Source organism: Mchenga conophoros, linkage group LG12 (assembly GCF_057382185.1).
Source record: "Mchenga conophoros isolate Kocher_MC1m ecotype Shallow Benthic linkage group LG12, M_conophoros_male_GT1.1, whole genome shotgun sequence".
Lineage (NCBI taxonomy): Eukaryota > Metazoa > Chordata > Actinopteri > Cichliformes > Cichlidae > Mchenga > Mchenga conophoros.
Window position 1 is genome coordinate 29002634 of NC_140537.1, and position 23045 is coordinate 29025678.

A 23045-nucleotide genomic window follows, 5' to 3' on the forward strand; every position below is an offset into this window, starting at 1 on the left:
GACAAATATGTTTCATTAAGGTTGCCAATGAGCGCATAGAGTCAGAGGTAGTGCAGGGCGGGCGCTTAGACGAAGGCAGTTAGAGGCTGAGCGAGTCTCCTCGCCACCGGCTTAAACTAGTCTCAACATCACCTAACAGGGTAATACCCGTAGGGATTAAGGGACTCTGACCCGAAGGATGGAGAGCTGGTCCAGACCACCTGTACAGGGGTAACTGGGATCTAACACTGATAGATAGACATTTCTGCACGCACAGAAAGCCTGTAGTCAAATGTTGCAATTTATCATATATAATAACCATAGCACAGTGGATGCAAATATGCATGTATGTAACTGACATTTTTAGCTACACTTGTAACAAAAATTTTTAAAAATAGATGAGAATTTGTGGAGGTAAACGTGTCAGTAGTGTTTGTCATTACCGCGTGGAGAGGAGAGAGTGTGGACCTAAGTGTAGACGATGGAGACAGAGTGAGGATACTAACAAAAAGTGAGACTTTATTTAGGGCTGCACAAAACCTTACAACCCAAAGGCAGGAAGGAAACTAACAAAACCTAAACTGGGAAAGCTAAATACAAAACACTTTATGAAACACGAAACCTGGAAACGGGGAAAGAGAAGCAGATGAACTGACAACAGACAGAGGAAAACAGGGGACTAGATACACAGAGGGGTAACTAGGGAATGAGGACCAGGAGGGAAACGCATCTAGGATTAATTACAGAGCTACCATAGAGAGTCAGATAACCATTCACACTCATATTCACAAGAGAACATGTGCATAATAACATGATTTGCAACTGGTGTAAATGACTTTTTCAGAATAGCAGTGTCAGATGTTTTAGAAGGGAGAGAAATAAAATATGCATATTACTGTACTATGAACAGTGTTTTTACCTTGTTTTTTGTTATCTGTATTACTTCAGATAGTTATCTGTATATTGTGAAATCATGCGTGGATGTGCTGCACATGTAAAAAAGTGTCTACATGGGCCACAGTCACTGACTGGAAGGGGAAAGCCTTCACTTTCCTGCTATTATAAATATGAACTTTTGTTTTTGTCCTAGCTCAGGAACCTATTTTGATAAGATCAGAGAATAATCACATCATGCATCTGCTGGTTTGTTTTCTGAAAATACAATTACAAAAATCTTTCTGAGCCATTAACAGTTATTAAATTTGAATACAAAAAAATAAAAGACTACACTATCAGTTTTGGGTCACAAACATTTTTAAAGATTTAGGAGTTAAGAGTAAAAAGACAAAATTTTGAAAGGAATGCAGTACAAATAATGAAAGAAAGAAAGAAATCTTTTTTGTTCATGCTGTTAGCTTTATTAGAAAGTAGAAAATGTAAAAGGTATATAAAAATGTTGCTGGGGGTTTTCATAAACAAATCTTTTATGTCAATTTTCTAGTTAACAATACTAAGTATTATCTTTTCACAAATAAGACAATAAAAGACGGGTAAAGGTCATTTTCCACTGCAAGAAGAAATTATGTTAGGAACTGTTCTTGTAGAAATTCTTTCAGAAATAACCACATTTATGTAGACTCTACAGCAACAGCAACCAAAATGCAATTCTCAAAAATTAAATAATCCACAAACCTTTACAATGATTGTCCAAGAGAAAGGCTGCAAAGAAGATCTGGTTTTATGTTTCTGCAGTGGACAGTACTAACCATGACGGGGCTGATATCATATACTGTATGTGTAGTCTATATGGTGAAAGCAGGGACAGATTTAAGCGTAAACGCATCAAAGATTTTTGTCTTGCTTAGCTCATATGTATTGATGCCTGTGGATTCATGGCATTTCATATGACTTCATTGTTTCTTTGATCCAGCTGAGTTGTTTGTTTGAGACAAATGCGTAGACTCCCGGTTCGTTCTCTTTACTCTCACACGTCCTTCCAAAAGAAGTAGCTCCAACCAGCACCCCATCGCACAACAGTGGCCCTCCTGAATCCCCCTGCAGGAAAAACAAATACATGGTAGTCATTCTTTGACTACTTGTGGATGTGAAAAAGCCAAGAGTGTTGAGCTGAATGCCTGTTTAATTCAGAGAACTAATAAAAATACACACACACTCAATATACTTACTCGACAAACATCAACCTTTTTTTTGCCAGTTGAACCAGCACATATCATGTCACTGGTGATAACAGTATAATAATAAGAGTTGCATGTCTCTCTGTCGATCACAGTCACATTGGCAGACATGAGGACATCAGATGGTTGGTTGCTTTCAGTTAGTCCCCATCCAGCCACCATACATTTGCTGCCAGCTGGAGGCTCCTTGACGGTGTTGCCCAACTGGAGACACTTCACTGTCTTGGTGAGCTTCACTGTTTTTTTAAGCTGAACAATAATTAAATGGACATGTTACATACTCATTATGACTGTTTATATTTGACCTTTACAGAGCAGGTCATAACGTAAGTATTCATGCAGCACTGTGCTAAAATCTTGAACCCCCACTCATTTATTTATACATTTTGTTTTGTAAATGGAAAATAGGTGTTGTAACTTATTGAAAAGTCAAATTATACGTACACAAAAATACATTAAAGAGAATAAGTCTGCTTTTACCTTTTATCCTCCTAGTAATACCCAGCAATTATTTTTTGTCCTCTGTCAAGGACATGAGTCTGAGACTGCACTGTCAACCACTGTTTATGCAATCTATATTTTATGCCAAAGGGGGTGGGTTAAGTGATACTTTTTTTAAACAAATATTATAATTCTGCCGCTTAAACTTTTTTTTTTCTTCAATTTGACAGCCTCAACTTTGATTTAGTAGGATTTTATAATTGCACAGTAATTTTATCCCTTCCAAAACAAAACTTATTCATTGTCCTTTGTAGTGGACAGCAGGATTTACCTCACATTTTCAACCAATGTCCATACTTCAGGAAATCGGAGATTAGGGAGAAAAGCAGAAAGAAACTACGGAAGGGGAGTCTGTCTTCCTACTGTCAGGGGTGAAGGGAGACCAGACATCAGAGCAGGAAGGTGAAAGCTCAGAGGACATATCAGCTTTTGAGGAGCCTGAAAAAATTTTTCTCTTCACAGGCTTGTCTCCTGTATGGTGGTTGATAAACCAAATTCCAGAACTTCAGAGCCCTAGCTCATACAATACTTCTTATCCACAATGGACACTATCTGTCATCATTTTGCCCCTTCTCAGGGTCCTCAAAAGCTGGTATGTCCTCCTTCTGAACTTTCACCTTGTTGCTCTAATGCAGGGGTGTCCATTTGATTCAGGTGTGTCAGAGCAAGGATGCATCTAAAGCTGCAGGACAGTAGCTCTCGAGGACTGGACTTGGACACCCTGCTCTAATGTCAGGCCCTGACAGCTCTTACAGTTTTTCTCAAATGCTAAAACACAAAAGCCAATCCTCTAAACCAAATGACCAGTTGTCTAAACACATTTACTAAATCTAGCCATCATTTACCAATATCATAAACAGATGTCACATGAAGACACAATTCACAGAACACAATCCTCCATTGTCATAAATCTAAACACATTTTTCCTTGCTAAAACACAAGTTGCAAAAGAACTCTGTTCATATTCTCAAATGAAAGCTCATGTGATGCAACATGCTTGCCACAGTCAGCAATATTTGAACACAATGAACACACCTGGCGTCATTCATTACACACAACTACTCAAAATTGAAGACACCTGTTGCTAATGCTGTGACCACATGTATAAAAGCAAGTTCAGAGTGCACAGTATGCTGAAGATTCCAAACAAACACCATGGATGAAGGCAAAGTCAGGGGAAGAGGAATTCGATGCAGAGGAGGGAGAAGAGCTGGCCCTGGAAGAAGAGGAGCAGGCCAATGAGGAAGAGGAGTTCAAATGAGAGGAGGAAGAGGAGCAGGCCAACAAGGAAGAGGAGTTCAAATGAGAGGAGGAAGAGGAGCAGGCCAATGAGGAAGAGGAGGAGGCCAAGATGGGAGAGGAGAAGGTCCAGGAGGGAGAGCAAGACAACCTCGCACCATCATTACGGACGAGATGCGAGCAACAGTCATTGACCATGGCATGACAATGGCTGAAGCAGGACTAAGAGTCCGTCCAAACCTGAATAGGTTCACCGTGGCCACCATTATCAGAGCATTCAGACAACACAACAGGTATTGTACTCTATTGCTTTCTTTGTCACAATACAGTTTTACAAACCTGTGAAAGTAGTCTATTGGTTTCAAATCAGTTGTGACTGTATTATAACACATGTCAATTGACAACACATGTTTCTTTCTTTAGAGTTGAAAGAATGCCACATAGAGGTGGGAGGGTTGCCATATTTACAGCGGCACAAGAAACCCTCATTGTGGATATGGTTCGTGGGAACAACCTCATCAGACTCTGGGAGATCAGAGACAAAGTCATTGCCGATAATGTCAACTTTGAGAGCATTGACGATGTCAGCTTGGCCACAATAGACAGAGTTCTCCGGCGCCAAAAGACGCAGATGAAACAGGTCTATAGGGTTCCCTTTGAGCGCAACTCTGCGCGACACAAAGACCGAGTATGTGCAAGTAAGTATCCATGTTCACAGTACAGATAGTGGACATACTGTGTTGCTCAGTGGCCTACATTACTTCTGGACAATACTGTGCTACCTGATTGACCTTTGTTCTGAACACCTGTGCACTTTCACATTTTCACAGAGGATATTACAGTTGGACGCGATGGCCAGACCTCATGAGTACCTCTTCCTGGATGAGGCTGGCTTCAACCTGCACAAACGAAGGCAAAGAGGCCGCAACATCATTGGCCAAAGAACCATCACTGAGGTCCCTGGCCAATGGGGGGGTAATATTACCCTTTGTGCGGCCATGGGTTCGGAGGGGCATGCTGTCCTTGGGTCTTACAACACCCAACGTCTCCTCACCTTCCTAGAGGAGCTAAAAGACATCCTCCTGGACCGCCAACAACACCATCCTGGGCCCGCACATCACATTTATGTGATCATTTGGGACAATGTCCACATCCACAGAACAAACCAAATCAGAGAGTGGTTCACTACCAACAGTGACCACTTTTTAAACGTCTGTCTGCCACCCTACTCCCCTTTCCTGAACCCTATAGAGTTGTTCTTCTCATCGTGGAGATGGAAGGTTTATGACAGACAACCATACACATGAGAGAACCTCCTAAGGGCAATGGAGCTGGCCTGTTGACATCCCAGCGGAGGCCTTCCAAGGATGGATTCGCCATTCCAGGGCATTTTTCCCGTGGTGCCTGGCAAGAGACAATATAACCTGTGATGTGGATGAGGTGATGTGGCCCGATGCAGCTCAGCGACATGATGCCGCACAGTGATTGTGGTGGGTGTGTGGTGTGAATAACGTAAATAAAAAAACTTCACACCCTGATCATGTTTTCAAGAGTACTGTTGTATGCAATAGATTCTGTTTTTGCATTGAGTTGTGTTACAGTAGTGTACGTACATGCAGGATTTTCTATAGATTTATACTCTTCATATGAAACTCACAAATCTAAATGCCTAATCCTCTGCAGAGATCTACGACGATCCGTTACTGTATAGTTTCTAAAAATATGCATTGGCAGTTATGAAACAAAGAACCTTCTCACAAATTGAGCATTGTGTGTTCAATTGTTTTGCTGTAGTGTGTAATGATCAGTGTTGGTCAAGTTACTTGAAAAAAGTAATCAGTAACTAATTACTGATTACTTCCCCAAAAAAGTAATCCCGTTACTTTACTGATTACTTATTTTCAAAAGTAATTAATTACTTAGTTACTTTTTAAAAACACGATTTACAACCTGAAGAGGTGATAAAGCGATAGATCTTTCAGCCCAATTCTACTTTTTCTACATAATCCATCATACAAAATGTAATCAAATGGAAAAATCTCTTTTTTTAACTTGTTTTATCAGTTTTAATCTTTTAACTTTATGCATCAAGCAAAAATTTAATTATATGCAACACTCTCTGACTTGAATACAGTTTTTCTCAAATGTTAAAACACAAAAGCCAATCCTGTAACCCAAATGACCAGTAGTCTAAACACATTTACTAAATGTAGCCACCATATTCCAGTACCATAAACACATGTCACATGAAGACACAATTCACAAAACACAACCCTCTGTACTCATAAATCTAAACACATTTTTCCTTGCTAAAACACATGTTGCAAAACAACTCTGCTCATATTCTCAAATGAAAGCCCATGTGATGCAAAATGCTTGCCACAGTCACCAATCTTTGAACACAGGGAACACACCTGGCGTCATTCACTACACACAATGACTCAAAATTGAAGACACTTGTTGCTAATGCTGTACCCACATGTAAAAGCAAGTTCAGAGTGCACAGTATGCTGAAGATTCCAAACAAACACAATGGATGAAGGCAGAGTCAGGGGAAGAGGAATTTGATGCAGAGGAGGGAGAAGAGCTGGCCCTGGAAGAAGAGGAGCAGGCCAATGAGGAAGAGGAGAAGGCCAACATGGGAGAGGAGAAGGTCCAGGAGGGAGAGCAAGACAACCTCGCACCATCATTACGGACGAGATGCGAGCAACAGCTCAGCGACATGATGCCGCACAGTGATTGTGGTGTGTGTGTGGTGTGAATAACGTAAATAAAAAAACTTCACACCCTGTTCATGTTTTCAAGATTACTGTTGTGTGCAATAGATTCTGTTTTTGCATTGAGTTGTGTTACAGTAGTGTACGTACATGCAGGATTTTCTATAGATTTATACTACTCATATGAAACTCACAAATCTAAATGCCTAATCCTCTGCAGAGATCTACGACGATCCGTTACTGTATAGTTTCTAAAATATGCATTGGCAGTTATGAAACAAAGAACCTTCTCACAAATTGAGCATTGTGTTTTCAATTGTTTTGCTGTAGTGTGTAATGCTGTGTATAGTATTTACAGTTTTGACAGCTTCGAGCTGCTCTTTTGGTGTGACAGTTTGAGTTTTGCAGTGGGAAGGTGTGGTTGTGTTTATGTAGCTTTAGAAAAGGGTGTTGTGTTTAGACATTGGGGAACATGGTGGAAACGTTTGTGAAATGTGTTTTAGCATTTGAGAAAAACTATAAAGCCTTTGAATGAAAACAAACGCTGTTGTGACAGTGATGTACACTGTCTTGTTGTTATATGTATGATTTCTATACGTTATACATCAGATAAAAACTTAGGTTGTAAGATTCAGATAATTATTTAATAAAAGCTAGACATTTTTAATGAGAATAACAAAAGTATTTCTTTGTTCCCTGTTAATGCCCTACCTGGCCCCCTGGCAAAACTTTGCTAGACCCGCCCCTGCACAGTTACCAGCTGTCAGCTACTTAGAAAAGGATCCTGGTGTTATTTGTCTCTCAGAAACAGTTCATAACTTCCCTTCAACTCATTCATGTCACCTAAAAGGTAAACCTATTTCTCCATCACCTGTTCAGCTCTGATGATTCAGTAAGAACATCTCCTGGTTTCATCTTCATGTTTCCCTCTCCCCAGATATCCAAACCGACATCATGGCCAGCAGCTTTTACGGCTGTGGCTCCAGCAAATATCAGCTGATACTAGAAATTAATATTAAATAAATTCTAACAACAGCTGATCAAGCTTAAACGTGCTGCTGTTGTTTAGTGCGACATCCGCTGGTTTCCTCTTTCTGGTGCAAAGTGGGCGATAAACAAACAACAGCTGGGACTTGCATCAGAAATACCGATCAGCTGATCATTGATCAGTTTTATGATTGAATGAGAGAAGAAGAGGCAGCTGACAGCGTAAAGACGGAGAATAAATCCAGCTTTGTGTCTTTTTCCATTCTAGCTGAAGTACGGGACAAACTGTGTTCCTTTTCAGCTCAATACGAAATGCGTAATATTTTCTCTGAATGCGGGACGATTCTGTTTTTACGGGACGGTTGACAACTCTACTAACTAACCTTATGAATAAAATAAAGTTCACTATCAGTAACATCATAGCACCCACCCAGCTGTATAAAAACTCCGTCATGCTAGCTAGTACGCAGTACGAGGTATTGTAACTGACTGTAAAAACTCAGCACAACGGAAATAAACTCCACCTAAATTTGGTTTATATCTGATCCAGACAGACTGCAGTTCATAACTGAAAAACAAAATAATAAAAAAAAATCATCGGCCCATAAAAACGAAAAATCACCATCGGCCCACCGGGCAAAGGCCCGGTATGCCCGATGGCCAGTCCAGCTATGGTCGTGCCATCAGTTAAGCCTTTGCGTGTCAACTGTGGCACGGGTGCCCAGGGTTGCCGACCCCTGGCATAGAGGATAGCACTGGCCACAACAGAGACACAAAAAGATAACATGAAACGGGACATCTGCGACAAGCTTGAATGCAAGATTGATACGGTTACCCATATACTGCGGTCAGAAATATCATCTGTGAAGGCTGAGTTTAAAGCTGCTATAACCACCCTACAGGCCACCGTTAATGCTCAAGGGACCACCATTAAAGATTTGGAGCTTTCAGCTACAACCTGCAGTGACGACCTGACTTCTCTTCAATCTGCTGTAAGTGTCCTAACGGAGGAGGTCAGACAACTGCAAGCTAAATGTGAGGATCTAGAAGGAAGATCAAGGCGCAATAATATTCGCCTTATTGGCATCCCCGAGGGTTTGGAGACTTCTAACCCTAGGGAGTTTATTTCCCATCTCCTGCAAGATCTTCTGAAACTGAATGAAGCACCTCTGTTAGATCGGGTTCACAGGTCCCTTGGACCAAAGCCCAGAGAGGGAGCGCCTCCTCGCCCACTCCTCATTAGAGTCCACTACTTCCATGTCAAGGAACAGCTGCAGGGGCAAACTCTCCTCTACTTTACCAGGGCAGAAGGATCTCCATCTTTCCAGACTTCACACCTGCAGTGGCTAAAAAACGTTCACAGTTTACTGGGTCAAGCGCCTTCTACATTCTTGTCCTGGGATCAAGTTCAGCCTGTTCTATCCTGCGGAACTGAGGGTGACACTTCCAGATGGAGTTGTACGTAAGTTTACTGATCCTGCGTCTGCCACGGACTTTGCCAATAAAATCCTGGGGAGCCCTGCCTCTCAGGGCACATAAGTGTCTTAGCCCATTGGGCTGATATGTCCATCTTGGTTAATTTCTGTGAAATATTCTATTCTATTTTTTTTTCCTCTTTCTTCACTGTTTTTTATTTTTTATTGTATCTTATTGTATTTTTTTAAGTAACATACTTATGTTTATTTGAGGTGAGCTTGATTTATAGGATGTGTCTTGTTCTAATATATTTTCATACAATCCTTGATTTGTCTCTGCCTTGTATTGCAAGGAGCTTGAACTCAACTGGGACTTCGAATGGTTGGGAGGAAGTGCTCAGGGGTGTGTTTGGTGGGGGGTGCGCGCATCTTGTTAGGGAAGATGCTTCAGCATTTAGGGGGAAGTTTGGGTGTTCTTTGTTTTTTATGTTGTACTGTTCTGTTCACTGACTTTGTTTTTTCTGTGTTTTTCATCGGTCAGCTTCGGTTTTTTTCAACCTATGTTCTAACATGGTATCGCAATTAAATACTAATAATCAACAAGCAGGTCACTCGTTTAAGTTCTGTAGCTGGAATTGTAAAGGTCTGAACCAACCTATTAAAAGGAGCAAGGTCCTCCATCATTTGCAATTTTTGGGCGCCCAGGTTGTGTTTTTACAAGAAACACACCTAAAAATTTCAGATCATTTTAGACTTCGTAAGGGGTGGGTGGGCCAACTCTATCACTCTACATTTAAATCCAAAGTTCGTGGTGCTGCTATTTTAATACACAAATCAGTGCCATTTGTTTCTTCTAATGTTATAGCGGACCAGAATGGTAGATTCATTATTGTGAGTGGTAGTATTTTGAACACTAAATTCATTTTTGCCAATGTCTATGCTCCCAATTAGGACAATCCAAATTTTTTTAGCACTTTTTTCACTAAAATTCCTGACTTGTCTTCCCACTATTTGGTTTTTGGTAGCGATTTTAATTGTTGGCTCGGGCCGCTGGATCAATCCTCAAATAAGCCTGGTAGGCAATCCAACTCTTCCAAAATTATTAATATGTTCCTTGAAGAATTTTCTGTTATTGATGCCTGGCGTTTTCTCAACCCCACACGTAGAGAGTACACCTTTTTCTCCCCTGTTCATCATACATACACTCGTATTGATTACTTTCTACTGGACAGTCGACTTACTTCACAGATTCGCTCTTGCTCTCATAGTGCTATTGTCATATCAGATCATGCTCTGTTGACTCTAGATTTGGCAGTGGGCCAAAGTTCTCCACCAGCTCCATGGCGTTTGAATACACGCTTGCTGTCAGACGATAAGTTAATCACATTTGTGAATTCCAAGATAGACTTATTTATAGAGACAAACATTACACCCGGAATATCACCCTCCATTTTGTGGGAAACGTTTAAGGCTTTTATCAGGGGACATATTATATCTTATGCTGGTTTTGAGGCAAATCAAAGGAAAGCAAAGTTGTCCGAGCTCATAATACGCATATCGCAATTAGATGAGTTGTATGCTGTCTGCCCGGCACCAGAGGTCTATAATGACAGGCTGTCTTTGCAGACTGAGTTTGATCACCTGTCCTCTGCTCGGGCTGAAGAGATGTTGTTGAAGTGTCAGTACTCCCAGTATGAGTATGGGGATAAGGCCAGTAAACTGCTCTCCTATCAGCTTCGTAGTGCAGCAGCTGCACATTCCATTCCTCGGATTCAGACATCAAGCGGTGTTTCTACGGATCCTAAAATAATTAATGACCAATTTCGAGACTTTTATTCATCTCTGTATGTGTCTGAGTGTGCATTTAGTACTGAGGCTTTGGACTCCTTTTTCAATCATCTTAAGGTCCCATCAATTGATCAGACACACAGCCTTCAGCTGGAGGGACCAGTAACTGTAGAAGAGATCCTGCAAGCTATCAGCAAATTGCAGTGTTCTAAGTGTCCCGGACAGGACGGGTTTCCTGTTGAGTTCTATCGTAAATTTATGCCTAAACTGGCCCCACTCATGATAAATATGTATAAGCATTCACTGGAAGTTGGATCCCTCCCACCCTCTCTACTGCAGGTATCTATATCCTTGATCTTAAAAAAGGATAAGGATCCATTACAATGTGGCTCATACCGTCCCATTTCTTTGTTAAATGTGGACTATAAAATCCTTGCTAAACTTTTAGCGATGCGTGTGGAAGCAGTCTTGCCATCTGTAATTAACCCGGATCAAACTGGCTTTATTAAAGGGAGATATGCCTTCTCTAACCTTAGACGCTTGTTTAATGTTCTTTACAATCCCTCAGACTCCAACAGCCCTGAGTTTGGGATCAGTTTAGATGCTGAGAAGGCTTTTGACAGGGTCGAGTGGGGATACCTTTTTTATGTTCTGGATAAATTCGGCTTTGGTAAAATAATCATCTCCTGGTTGAAACTTCTTTATATATCCCCGCTTGCCGCTGTCAAAACAAATGGCACATGTTCTGACTTTTTTCCTCTGTTTAGGGGGACTAGGCAGGGCTGTCCCATGTCGCCGTTGCTCTTTGCAATTCTAATTGAGCCCCTGGCCATATCGCTGAGATCAAACCCAGGTATCACCGGGGTTACTAGGAATGGTATAGATCAAAGGGTCTCCTTATACGCAGATGATTTTCTTCTTTATATCTCAGAACCAGCATCCTCATTTCCTTTGGTGCTCTCAATACTTGAACAGTTTAGCCTTATTTCTGGCTATAAGCTGAATCTCGCGAAGAGTGAACTGTTCCCCCTGAATGCTGCTGCACAGAAATATCAGTGCACAGCACTGCCTTTTCGAGTTGTATCGGACAACTTCACATATTTAGGGGTTAAAATTACAAGTCAAGGGGGTCCGGTAATGGCGGCTGGCTGAAAGGACGTGCCCACTTCTGCTCCGCTATCTTTCTGTAAAATCCTGAATAATACTCGTTTGTTAGACATTGAACGACACCTAGGACAGCTGTGATGCCTCTCTCGCAAAGGAAACCCGGGAAAAACATTAGTAGACCGACTCAATCGAAATTATCTGACTTCACTTCTAAGTTGAACTCTGAGGCTAGCTGTGAAGCTAGCGTTAGCCGTGAAGATAGCGAGACTAATATCAACGCTAGCCAGGCGGTGGAGGAGGGAAATGATGAGCCGACTGAGAGGGAAGAGACAGCCGAAGGCTCAGACGTAATACTGGCGGCTATTGCAAGCTTGAAATCCGATTTTTCCTCCAAACTTGATGGTGTTTTGTCAGCAATAGAGACTGTGAGGAAGGATGTTAATGAGTGTGCCAAGCGGGTCAGTGAGGCGGAGGCCCGGATATCTGCAGCAGAAGATAGCATTACCACCTTGGAAGCAAAGGTACGGACTCTTGAAAATAACAACAAAAACCTCGAGGACAAAGTGCTGGATCTGGAGACCAGATCGCGACGATCTAACTTGAGACTTGTTAACCTACCCGAGGACGCAGAAGGAGAAGATGCGTGCGCTTTCTTGGAAAACTGGCTACTGGAGGCTCTGAACTTGGCGCCGCTACGAACCGCTCTGACGCTGGAGAGAGAGCGCATTGGGTCGGCCAGAAGAATATGTCAAATACCGCTGCACCAAGGACTATGATCATGAAGTTTCTAAATTACAAGGATAAAATGACCGTGATAAGAGCTGCCAGGGCAAAGGGACAGATTCTTTTCAAGAATCGCCCGGTAAGATTTTATGAGGACCTAGCGACCGGAGTGCACAAAAAACAGAAAGAGTTTGACGCCGTAAGACAACAGCTTCGCTCCATGGGTATCCGGTACGGCATGATTCCTCCTGCGCGACTGATAGTGACACACGACGGACAGTCCCGCATCTTTAACCTGCCAGGTGAAGCGGAGAACTTTGTAAAGGCTCTGAGGTCAGAAAGTGGACCGGGGTGAGATGATGTAATCATGGTCATACTACAGTGTGTTGGCATGGAGGGATGATTACTGAGCTTTAAGTTTAAAAAGAAGTGAGAGGGAGAGAGAGAAAGGCCAGTTTGTTATATTTATTTGTTTATTGGTCCAGAGGCTCACAGCCACTATTAGTACCCTGATTTTCTTATCGTATTCAATAACAAGTTTTTTGTTTGCATAGCGGGGTGGGGTAAGGGAAAAGTGTTCAGGCACAGTCGGTTGATCCTCACTTTTGGGTGGAACAACCTTTAGCTGTTAGACAGGTGCCAATATGTATAGGGGGAGGGAAATGGGTGCCCAAGTTCAAGTTAAAGGGGCATATTCAGTATTCATTGTTATGGATGTAGTTTTTGACATTCAGGTATTATTTGTTTCTCTGTCCTTTAATATTTCAAATGTGTTGGGAAGGGTTAGCCTTGTTGGATCTACTACACATATTTGGACGGATATTAGGATATAAAGTGAACAAAGAAAAATCTTCATTAATGATACTTAACTCAGAAGAGAGAGAGGGTGCTGGAAATTCTTTCCAATTCAAAATGGTAGACTGTTTTACCTGTCTGGGGATTAAGATAGTGCCATGTTTGAGAGACATTGTTGGAGCTAACTACACCCCTATGGCAGACTCAATCACCTCATCCCTAGATAGATGGAAGCTCTTGCCCTTGTCACTTATAGCGAGAATTAATGTTCTTAAATTAAACATAATGCCCAAACTTTTGTACCTGTTCCAGAACATCCCATTGTCATCCCCTGCTAACTTATTTTCACACCTGAAGACAATTTTTGTACGTTTTTTGTGGAATGATAGACGACCAAGGCTCCGTTTATCACTCTTGTACTTACCGTATGAAAGAGGAGGCCTCAAATGTCCCAATCCACTTTGGTACTATTGGGCAGCCCAATTGAGGACTATGATGTATTATTTTACAGATAAATCCCCCCCGCCTTGGACAAATATGGAAAACAGCTCAGTACCTCTTCCCCTTCCCCAGTACCTATACTCAGCAAAAGTCAAAATGTTGAAAAAAAAGACAAAAAATCCTATAGTCAGAAATATGATTATGATCTGGTATCAGGTTAAAAAATACCTGGGTGAACCCACCTCTTTCGCACGCTTTAGCCCAATATGGGGTAATCAATTTTTCCCTCCAGGCAGAGCAGACCCTGGTTTTAGGAAGTGGGCTGACAAAGGCTTAAAGACAATAGGGGATCTCGTGGGATCAGAGGGTGAGATTTTGATGTCATTTGAGGAGTTGATTTCCAAGTATGATATCCCATGCAAACATCGATTTAAATATCTACAAGTGAGAAACTTTATTAGATCATCTCAAAATCAGTGTTTGTCAATCCCTCCGTTTTCCACTTTGGAAACAGAAATGAAAAGAGATTGCTTTGGAAAGGGAATAATCTCCAAATTATATAATATGTTAGTAGAGGGTTCCCCTGAATCTTCTTTAGGAAAACTTAATTCCTGGAGGGAAGATTTACAGGAGGACTTATCCTCCGAAGACTGGGAGGAGGCATGTGCTGAAGCACAAACACAAACTACCAGTACTCGTCTCAAAGTATTGCAATATAATTGGCTAATGAGGACGTATGTGACTCCAGAAAAGCTTAATAAGTATAATGGTGATATCCCAGACTTGTGTTTCAGGTGCGGAGAGGAGAAAGGGACATTTTTCCACTGTGTCTGGGAATGCAATAAAGTACAACGGTTTTGGAAAGAGATTAAACAAGCTCTGGATATTATATTGGGTACACAACTAGCTCTTGACCCTAAACTTTTTATTTTAGGGTTATATCCTGATGGACATCTTATGTCTAGAAAGGTAATTACCGCCCTGGACTTATGTCTACTGCTGGCAAAAAGAGTCATAGCACTCTCATGGAGGAAGACCAGTAAACCAAAATACATTAACTGGATTAAGGAATTGTCCACAACTTTACCTATGGAAAAAATTACTTACATTATCAAGGGGAAACTACCACTTTTTCAAAACATCTGGGGTCCCTTTATGCAATATATGGGAAATATGGATCTTGGCAGTATGGTGGATGGGGCAGATGGGGTGTAAATGTTGGTGGTCCTCTGCAGTTTCCTAAATTAATCTCTTTTATACTTGATCTTTAATGCTGTGTGAATTGTACATTTGAGTTTGTAACTTTGAACCATGCACAATAGTGTAACCGAGTTGATGTTGAGCAACCCTTGGAAATAGAGAAGCTTATTATATATATATATAATTTTTTTTTTTGGGGGGGGGGGGGGGTTTGTGTTTTCCTTTTCCTTTGTTTGACTAAGTTATTATTTACAGGTCATATAGTTTGTACTTCCACTTAACTGTTGCTCTCTAACATCTTATAAGTGTCTGATTTGCAAGGGAGGGCGATTGACTGTTATACAATAATTTAGCTGCCCTGGATGTTTCCTTTGATGTGGAAGTACTCCAATTTCTGTATGTAATTTTGAAACGCAATAAAGATATTGTTGGAAAAAAAATTACAAGTCAATTCCATGCTCTTTTCAAGCTTAATTTCGACCCACTTGTGGAGAAAGTTAGGCAGGATTTGGACAGATGGTCTCTACTCCATCTGTCTGTAGCAGGGCGCATAAATACAATTAAAATGAATATCCTCCCAAGATTTTCTTTTCTTTTTCAGTGTGTCCCTGTATTTATCCCAATTTCCTTTTTTGTTAAATTAGACAAGATTCTCTCTGGGTTCATTTGGAACAAAAAAAACCCTAGAATACGCAAGACATATCTTCAAAGACCGAAAAAGATGGGGGATGGCTTTACCAAACCTTATGTTCTATTATTGGGTATGTAATATTCGTATTCCCAGGTAGTCAAAGGAGCTTGCAAAGAAAAGCGTCTGGACTTCTTTAAGTTACTTGAAGACGTTTCATTATAGATATAGATATCTATAATCCAGTTTTCACACCTTGGCTCAGGCGATTAGAGGATCATCAGGGGGTCCTTTTGTCCCTCTGTGGGGGGTTACTCCCACTAGGTTAATATCTGGGACTCTCCACCATTTGACCTTAGAACTGAAGAAGCTTCTCGGATGAGAGGTGAAACGTCTTCAAGTAACTTAAAGAAGTCCAGACGCTTTTCTTTGCAAGCTCCTTTGACTACGATGACCTGGATGACTGAGAACCTTCACAGACGTATTCCCAGGTACTGGCTACAGGGGGAAGGCATGAATAATGCTGAGTTTGGAGACTTCTTCTTGTGCCTCATCCTCTTTACCAGCCCTGATTTATGCCCAAAAGCAGCCTCCGAGTGCAGGTTCTTATAATAACTCTATTGTCAAAGTTACCTTGAAAATATGGTATCAATTTCGTCGTTATTTTAAGTTGACCTTTTTTTCCCTTCAGTCACCCATTTTGAAAAATCCCTCTTTTCAGCCTTCGTTAGTTGATGGTGCTTTTTATTTGTGGGCCTCCTTGGGTATCAGGTCTTTTTCTGATCTGTAAATTCAGAATACATTTGCCTCCTTTGAACAGCTCTCATTGAAATTTGGCCTTCCAAAAAGTCACTTTTTTCGCTACTTACAAATCCGGAGTTTTGTTAAGGAGAAATCCTCTCAGTTCCCATCTAGACCTCCTTGTCATGACTTTGATAACCTTCTATCGCCTCCCCCTTCATCACAGGGCCTGATCTCTTGTCTGTATGGGAGAATATGTTCCTTTGGCAACTCCTCAACCTCGGCTATTAAAATGGCATGGGAGCAGGACTTGGGGTGTGTAATTCAGGATGACTCTTGGGATAAAATTCTTTACCGGGTCCATGGCTCCTCATTATGTGCCAAACACGGGCTGATTCAATGTAAGATTTTGCACCGTGTACATTGGACTAAAGCCAGACTAGCTCAAATATACCCCAACTTTAGCCCTGATTGCGACCGTTGTCATCAAACACCTGCCTCTCTAATACATATGTTTTGGTCATGTCCATCCCTCAAATTAATTAATGGATTAATATTTTTCTGACTTTATCAAAGATCATCCAGCTAACCCCCCAACCTGTGCCCTTAACTGCTTTGTTTGGGGTTCTTCCTGATACAGTTGTCTTGACGACGCCCCAAGCGGATCTGGTAGCATTTCTCACCTTATTAGCAAGACGCAGAATATTGTTATGTTGGAAGTCCCCTTCTCCCCCATCCTGGGAAATCTGGATCAGAGACGCTTTGCATTTTAGCAAACTCGAAAATATTAAATTCACCCTGCTTGGGTCTATGGCCAAATTTTTTAAGACCTGGCAACCCTTTTTTGAATATGTTGTTTTTTGTCCATGTCGACCAATTAAAAAAACAGTCAACACGTGGGATTTGATTGTTTAGGAAGAGGGAAAAGTTTTAGGAGTGACGGTAACGGCAGCGAGACAGAGCGAGCGAGTGAGAGAGAGAGCGAGAGAGTTTTTAGATGTGGGAGATTTGTGACGTTTAGTGTGGCGTGTTTACTTAGTGTGTTGTCTTGTGTAGTTGTTCTGTTGTGTAGTCGTTTTGTTTTGTGTGTCAGTGAGGGCACTAATGAATGTCACAAAGGCACATTTGCAACGTAAACACTGTCACTAAGTAGAAAACCAGCAGAGTGATACCCCTCCTGTTGTCAGGCCTGCAGGTTTATCCATGTGTTGTTCTCCTCTGTCTTTTGGTGGACAAACTTTTTTTTTTACTGGCACACATCATTTGTGGGGCATCTTATTGCGACACCTAATTGTTCTCTCATTTTAGTTTTAGTAATATTTTTAAATTACGGAGCCCCGCAGGGGACATGGGAGAAAAAAAATTAAGACGGACTTTTGCGAAATCTCGCAAAAGTTTTGCGAGATCTCGCAAAACTAACTCGGGATCTCGCAAAACTTTTGAATTAAATGGTTGTACAAAATGGTTGTACAAAATGAAAAAAAACAAACTCAGGTGTATTGGCTGCATTTTTAGATAAATAGTTGTATATGTTTACAAAATGTACAATTTATATTTGCATTTCAAGTTACAAAAATTTACTGTTTTTTTTTTTACAGTAAAACAATACTACTAGGATTTTAAGTTCTTTGTGTGATTTCAGATCAGTAATACTAATGCAGTATGTCAGTGAAAAAAACAACTAAATTCAGTTGAGCTGAAAAGAATGACACCAAACAAGGCAAGGGGAAAAAGATAAAATGAAACAATTTGAGGGTGAAACGTAAACTCAAAAGGAGTCAAAAATGGCCGGTTGTATTTCAGACCTCAGTGGGTTAATCCAACAAATCATGAAAAATTAAGCGTCTGATTAAGTGTCTGATTTGCAAGGGAGGGCGATTGACTGTTATACAATAATTTAGCTGCCCTGGATGTTTCCTTTGATGTGGAAGTACTCCAATTTCTGTATGTAATTTTGAAACGCAATAAAGATATTGTTGGAAAAAAAATTACAAGTCAATTCCATGCTCTTTTCAAGCTTAATTTCGACCCACTTGTGGAGAAAGTTAGGCAGGATTTGGACAGATGGTCTCTACTCCATCTGTCTGTAGCAGGGCGCATAAATACAATTAAAATGAATATCCTCCCAAGATTTTCTTTTCTTTTTCAGTGTGTCCCTGTATTTATCCCAATTTCCTTTTTTGTTAAATTAGACAAGATTCTCTCTGGGTTCATTTGGAACAAAAAAAACCCTAGAATACGCAAGACATATCTTCAAAGACCGAAAAAGATGGGGGATGGCTTTACCAAACCTTATGTTCTATTATTGGGTATGTAATATTCGTATTCCCAGGTAGTCAAAGGAGCTTGCAAAGAAAAGCGTCTGGACTTCTTTAAGTTACTTGAAGACGTTTCATTATAGATATAGATATCTATAATCCAGTTTTCACACCTTGGCTCAGGCGATTAGAGGATCATCAGGGGGTCCTTTTGTCCCTCTGTGGGGGGTTACTCCCACTAGGTTAATATCTGGGACTCTCCACCATTTGACCTTAGAACTGAAGAAGCTTCTCGGATGAGAGGTGAAACGTCTTCAAGTAACTTAAAGAAGTCCAGACGCTTTTCTTTGCAAGCTCCTTTGACTTTAAATTTTTGTTCATGACAGTGCAGATTTCTGACATTTTGTGTAATTTAAGCATGTAACAATGTGATTGTTTTCTAACAGTGTGAAACTTAAGTTAGACTTGTATTTGTAAATGAACCGCCCCATGTTGTGTAGCTTTCTGGATTTTATACTTGTTGGGCTACATATTTATTTATTATACAGTACATAGAATCAAAACTCACATGTTTTATGTAACTAAAGTGTGTAATTATGTGGGCTACAGACAATAATTAAATTCTAGACTATATTTATATGAAAAACGTGTATACTTACTGCATTTGAATTATTCTAACCATATGTAACCACCTGCATATGTGTTTGGAAAAAAAAAGGCTTAGATTTTGCCACCCCATTTGATTTCTTTGCCACCCTCATGCCACCCTAAGAAAATTTCTCTAGATCCGCCCCTGCATAGCGTTTGCTCAAAAAACTCAGTAATATTGATATTGAAGTTGACTGGAAGAAGGAATGGGGTGGAAATATTGTTCATAAAACCTCACTGAGTTCAGGAGTAGCAATTCTTTTCTCAAGAAACTTTCTTCCAGTTTCTATTGAAGTAGATGATATTAGGGCTGCTCGATTATGGCAAAAATGATCATCACGATTATTTTCACTGAAATTGAGATCTCGATTATTTGACGATATTTATTTAACCCTTTAAGACCTACTATAGAACCAAGTCCGCCAGAGCTTATATTATTTTTTTACATGTTGTAGTGCCATTTGTGGAGCATTTCAAGTTGCTATACATCAATACAACTGTTATAGCCCATATTTTAATAATATGTATGCATTAAGTCCATAGTAACTACATTAATTGCAAAACAGTGCAATAAACTACAAAAAAATTGAAAATCGTTTTTGTTTTTTTTACATATATTTCTACTTGGAGAAGTTTAAGAGGTTTATCCCTCAAAACTTTAAATACAAAAAAGTTACAAAAAATAGTTTACAACAACAGGAAATTTATTTTGAGTGTCTTCATAGTTTTATTTTGGAGATAAAGCAATTTTTATATACTGCAGGAAAAACAAAAAAACAATCCTATGATGCAAATTTGCAAAGAAAACAGCAGGTGCATCAAAATAAACTATTTCGAGTTCTAAGCATCCCAGAAACTATTCAGAAAAGTCAAACATGACCAGTATAGGCTTTTAAGGTCTACAAGTAAAAAACTACATTTCCGCGAAAATTACGTCACTTCCGGTTTCGGGCAGGAAATGGCGGACATGCGATAGTTTGCGTTGACGTCTGTTTCACTGTGGGAAGTGTTACGAACAGCTGATCGGATCGGCAAAGCCTGTTTCTGGAATATTGTGTTTTTGTTCCTGCAAGCGCTTTTTATGCAATTTTTGCAAAGCTTTATGTGGAAGGAAACCGTGACCGAGGACAAGCTGATGGCATAAGATGTAAGTACAACTCCTCCGGTTTCGTATGCAAAACAAATTATTGCGCTAGCTTACACGGTTCAGGTTCTACAGGGATTTAAAAATAGTTACACAAAACGGAGCGTGCTGCTCTGACCGGCTTTAAAGGGTTAACAATAACAATGTATTGAATAATGACTTTAAAAAATAATATAAAATAGTGTGCAACACCACTGAAGTTTTTTTTACCTCTCTTTTCAACCAACGGCAGTCACTCTCCTCTCCAATTAACTTCTGCTTAGCTTTCCGAGCTTCCCTCGGGTCCTCTTAATCAGCGGTCTCCAACCTTTTTTGCGCCAAGGACCGGTTTTTGCCCTACAATATTTTCACGGACTGGCCTTTAAGGTGTCGCGGATAAATGAGGGAGGGGCTAATAATCTGCTCAGTCATTTTTAATGATCGTTGAAAGCCTAGATCGTAATCGTGATTAAAATTCGATTAATTGAGCAGCCCTAGATGATATTGTACCTGGGAGGTTGTTAAAGGTCATTGTTACGTATGAAAATTTCAAGCTGACATTGTTAAATGTGTAAGCTCTAGTCTCTCCTCGTGTTCGATGTGTTTTCTTAGAAAGGTTAGCGAGTACGCTGTTAAGTTGTACGTCAACGGATCATTTGATTTATTGATTTATCCATACACACACAGAAATACATCATATAAGATTAAAAACAAACGTATTCACATAAATGAATCTTTTTTTTTTAACTTGGTTTCAGACAATGAATGATCACTTTACCTTGAGCAACATGAGGTCATTCTCCTTGGATTCCTGGTAATAGTCAGGATGAGGAAAACGTTTATCAACCTTTTGGACCTGTTTAGAAGTTTTTTCTTTTTTCTTGATCGAGTGTGCTCCCAGCGTCACTTTACTCATACTGTAGAAGAAAAAAAAATGTATTAGTGAAAGTTCACTTATAAAAAAGATTAATAGGTCAGATTAACCCTTTTAAATAAAACAGTTATAACATTATCATAGCTGCACAGTTATTTCATTATATGTGTATTATTGTATATAGTTGGGTTATGGTTATTTTAGAGACATAGATAAAGCTGCATGGTGTCTTCCTCGAGGTGAATAAAGAATTTCAACGATATAACAATTTGCAGTTATGAAATTTCTGAGTGCAGTCTCTTTCTATGACAGTGATTACCACACTGTTTAGATAAACATTTAATCTTTTTTTTTCTCATTTGGATTATGGCCAACATCAATATTTATGTGCAATGCAGACAAATCTACTTGTGTTTTGCAGGCTTTTCTATAAAAACAACAGACAATATGTTTGATGCCAATTTGATTTGTATCTATGATAAGGAAATGAAGAAATTCTAAAAAATAAAAAAAAAATATGACAATGATTAGTGCAAAATTCTCTGTGAAGATATTAATTACTACAAGAATATGGACAATCTATAAATAAAAAAATAACAAACATTACATTAATAATTATAATAAAGACTTTTTCTTTCTGATCTCTCGTGAAATCTTTTTATGTATTATCTTTCACACTGTCAGTTAAACATAAATATTACAATATTGTGATTTGAAAAGCGTTCCTACTCTTTGCAGTGGGCAGCTGTCAGGACCCATTGTGGATGGATTAACGTCCCTCCACAGGCAGATTTTTTGCTTTCCACATAGGCCATGAAAGGCAACGAGTGTGGCTCGACTTCTTTCCCTCCAATAATCTCAGACCCACCACCTAAAACAAAAAGAAAATATCCATCACATAACAAATTCAGCAGATGATGCAGTCAAAAACAGATGAGTGAAACAAATACCCTTCACCAACTGCTTTTGTAATGCCAAGTATGCATTCTGCTTATTTAAATGAATGAGAAAATTGTCTACAGGTAAATTAAAGTACCACATAAAATATTAATCACCTGGCTGGATGATCACGAGGAGCATGCATGAAACGAAAACACTGAAATAACTCTGGCAGAACATTTTGCCCTTTGTCTCTCATAGATGTTGAATGCACTGAAACCGTGACGCTCAGCTTTATACAGAGAGCTTAAAGGATGTGGTCTGACAACTGAAATTAACAAGTCAGCAAAGTGGGCTCCTAAACGATTCTAAGGTTGTGATCAAATATATCATTACCAACCTCACCCCATTCACCATCACCACCAATAACAACAACAACAACAAGAACACACACATATACTTACCCACTTTTTGACCGTGAGAAATTTGACTTGGTGTATTTCCCATGGATGAATACTTCATTGTCCTTGGCTTGACTGTTAAACTAAACTTAGATTGTTGTAATTTTCATTCTGTGCTTTAAAAACTTCCATATTTCATGACATAGTATCTGTGGTGAGGCATGGTCAGTGGTGCCGTGCGGACCCACCTGCACGGCATCCGCAATCACGCCTGCCGTGTTAAAAACACGGGGAAGCAGGGGTTGTTGTGAGTTGTGGTGTGATGAATGTGTGGCTGACAGCTGAGAGGTGCAGCCGAGTGTGCAATAACGATGGCTTTGCCTAACACTCTCTGGACCTGCCGTGTCTCTATCACACACCACTCATTCAAACTTATGGGACAATTGAGAGAAATGTGTAGGCTGAG

General features: G+C 40.0%; 1 protein-coding gene across 1 annotated transcript; it reads right to left on the minus strand.

Moving 5' to 3' along the window:
* Positions 1-1399: 1399 nt before the first annotated feature.
* On the minus strand, positions 1400-22442 carry LOC146562859 (granzyme A-like). Its single transcript, XM_085295092.1, has 5 exons — positions 22355-22442; positions 22029-22170; positions 21204-21342; positions 2106-2363; positions 1400-1974 (listed from the first exon to the last, which is right to left on the minus strand). The coding sequence occupies exons 1-5, from the start codon at positions 22416-22418 to the stop codon at positions 1810-1812; spliced, it is 768 nt and encodes a 255-aa protein (XP_085151218.1). The 5' UTR covers positions 22419-22442; the 3' UTR covers positions 1400-1809.
* Positions 22443-23045: the final 603 nt, after the last annotated feature.

What these genes read in the sequence shown, in the direction of transcription:
- LOC146562859 (XM_085295092.1), bottom strand. Translation starts at nt 22,418, where the DNA reads ATGTTCTGCCAGAGTTATTTCAGTGTTTTCGTTTCATGCATGCTCCTC. An exon ending in ATGACCTCATGTTGCTCAAG is followed by an intron (nt 2,364 to 21,203) that starts GTAAAGTGATCA and finishes ATTATTGTTCAG; the next exon opens with CTTAAAAAAACAGTGAAGCT. An exon ending in AAAAGGTTGATGTTTGTCGA is followed by an intron (nt 1,975 to 2,105) that starts GTAAGTATATTG and finishes TTTTTCCTGCAG; the next exon opens with GGGGATTCAGGAGGGCCACT.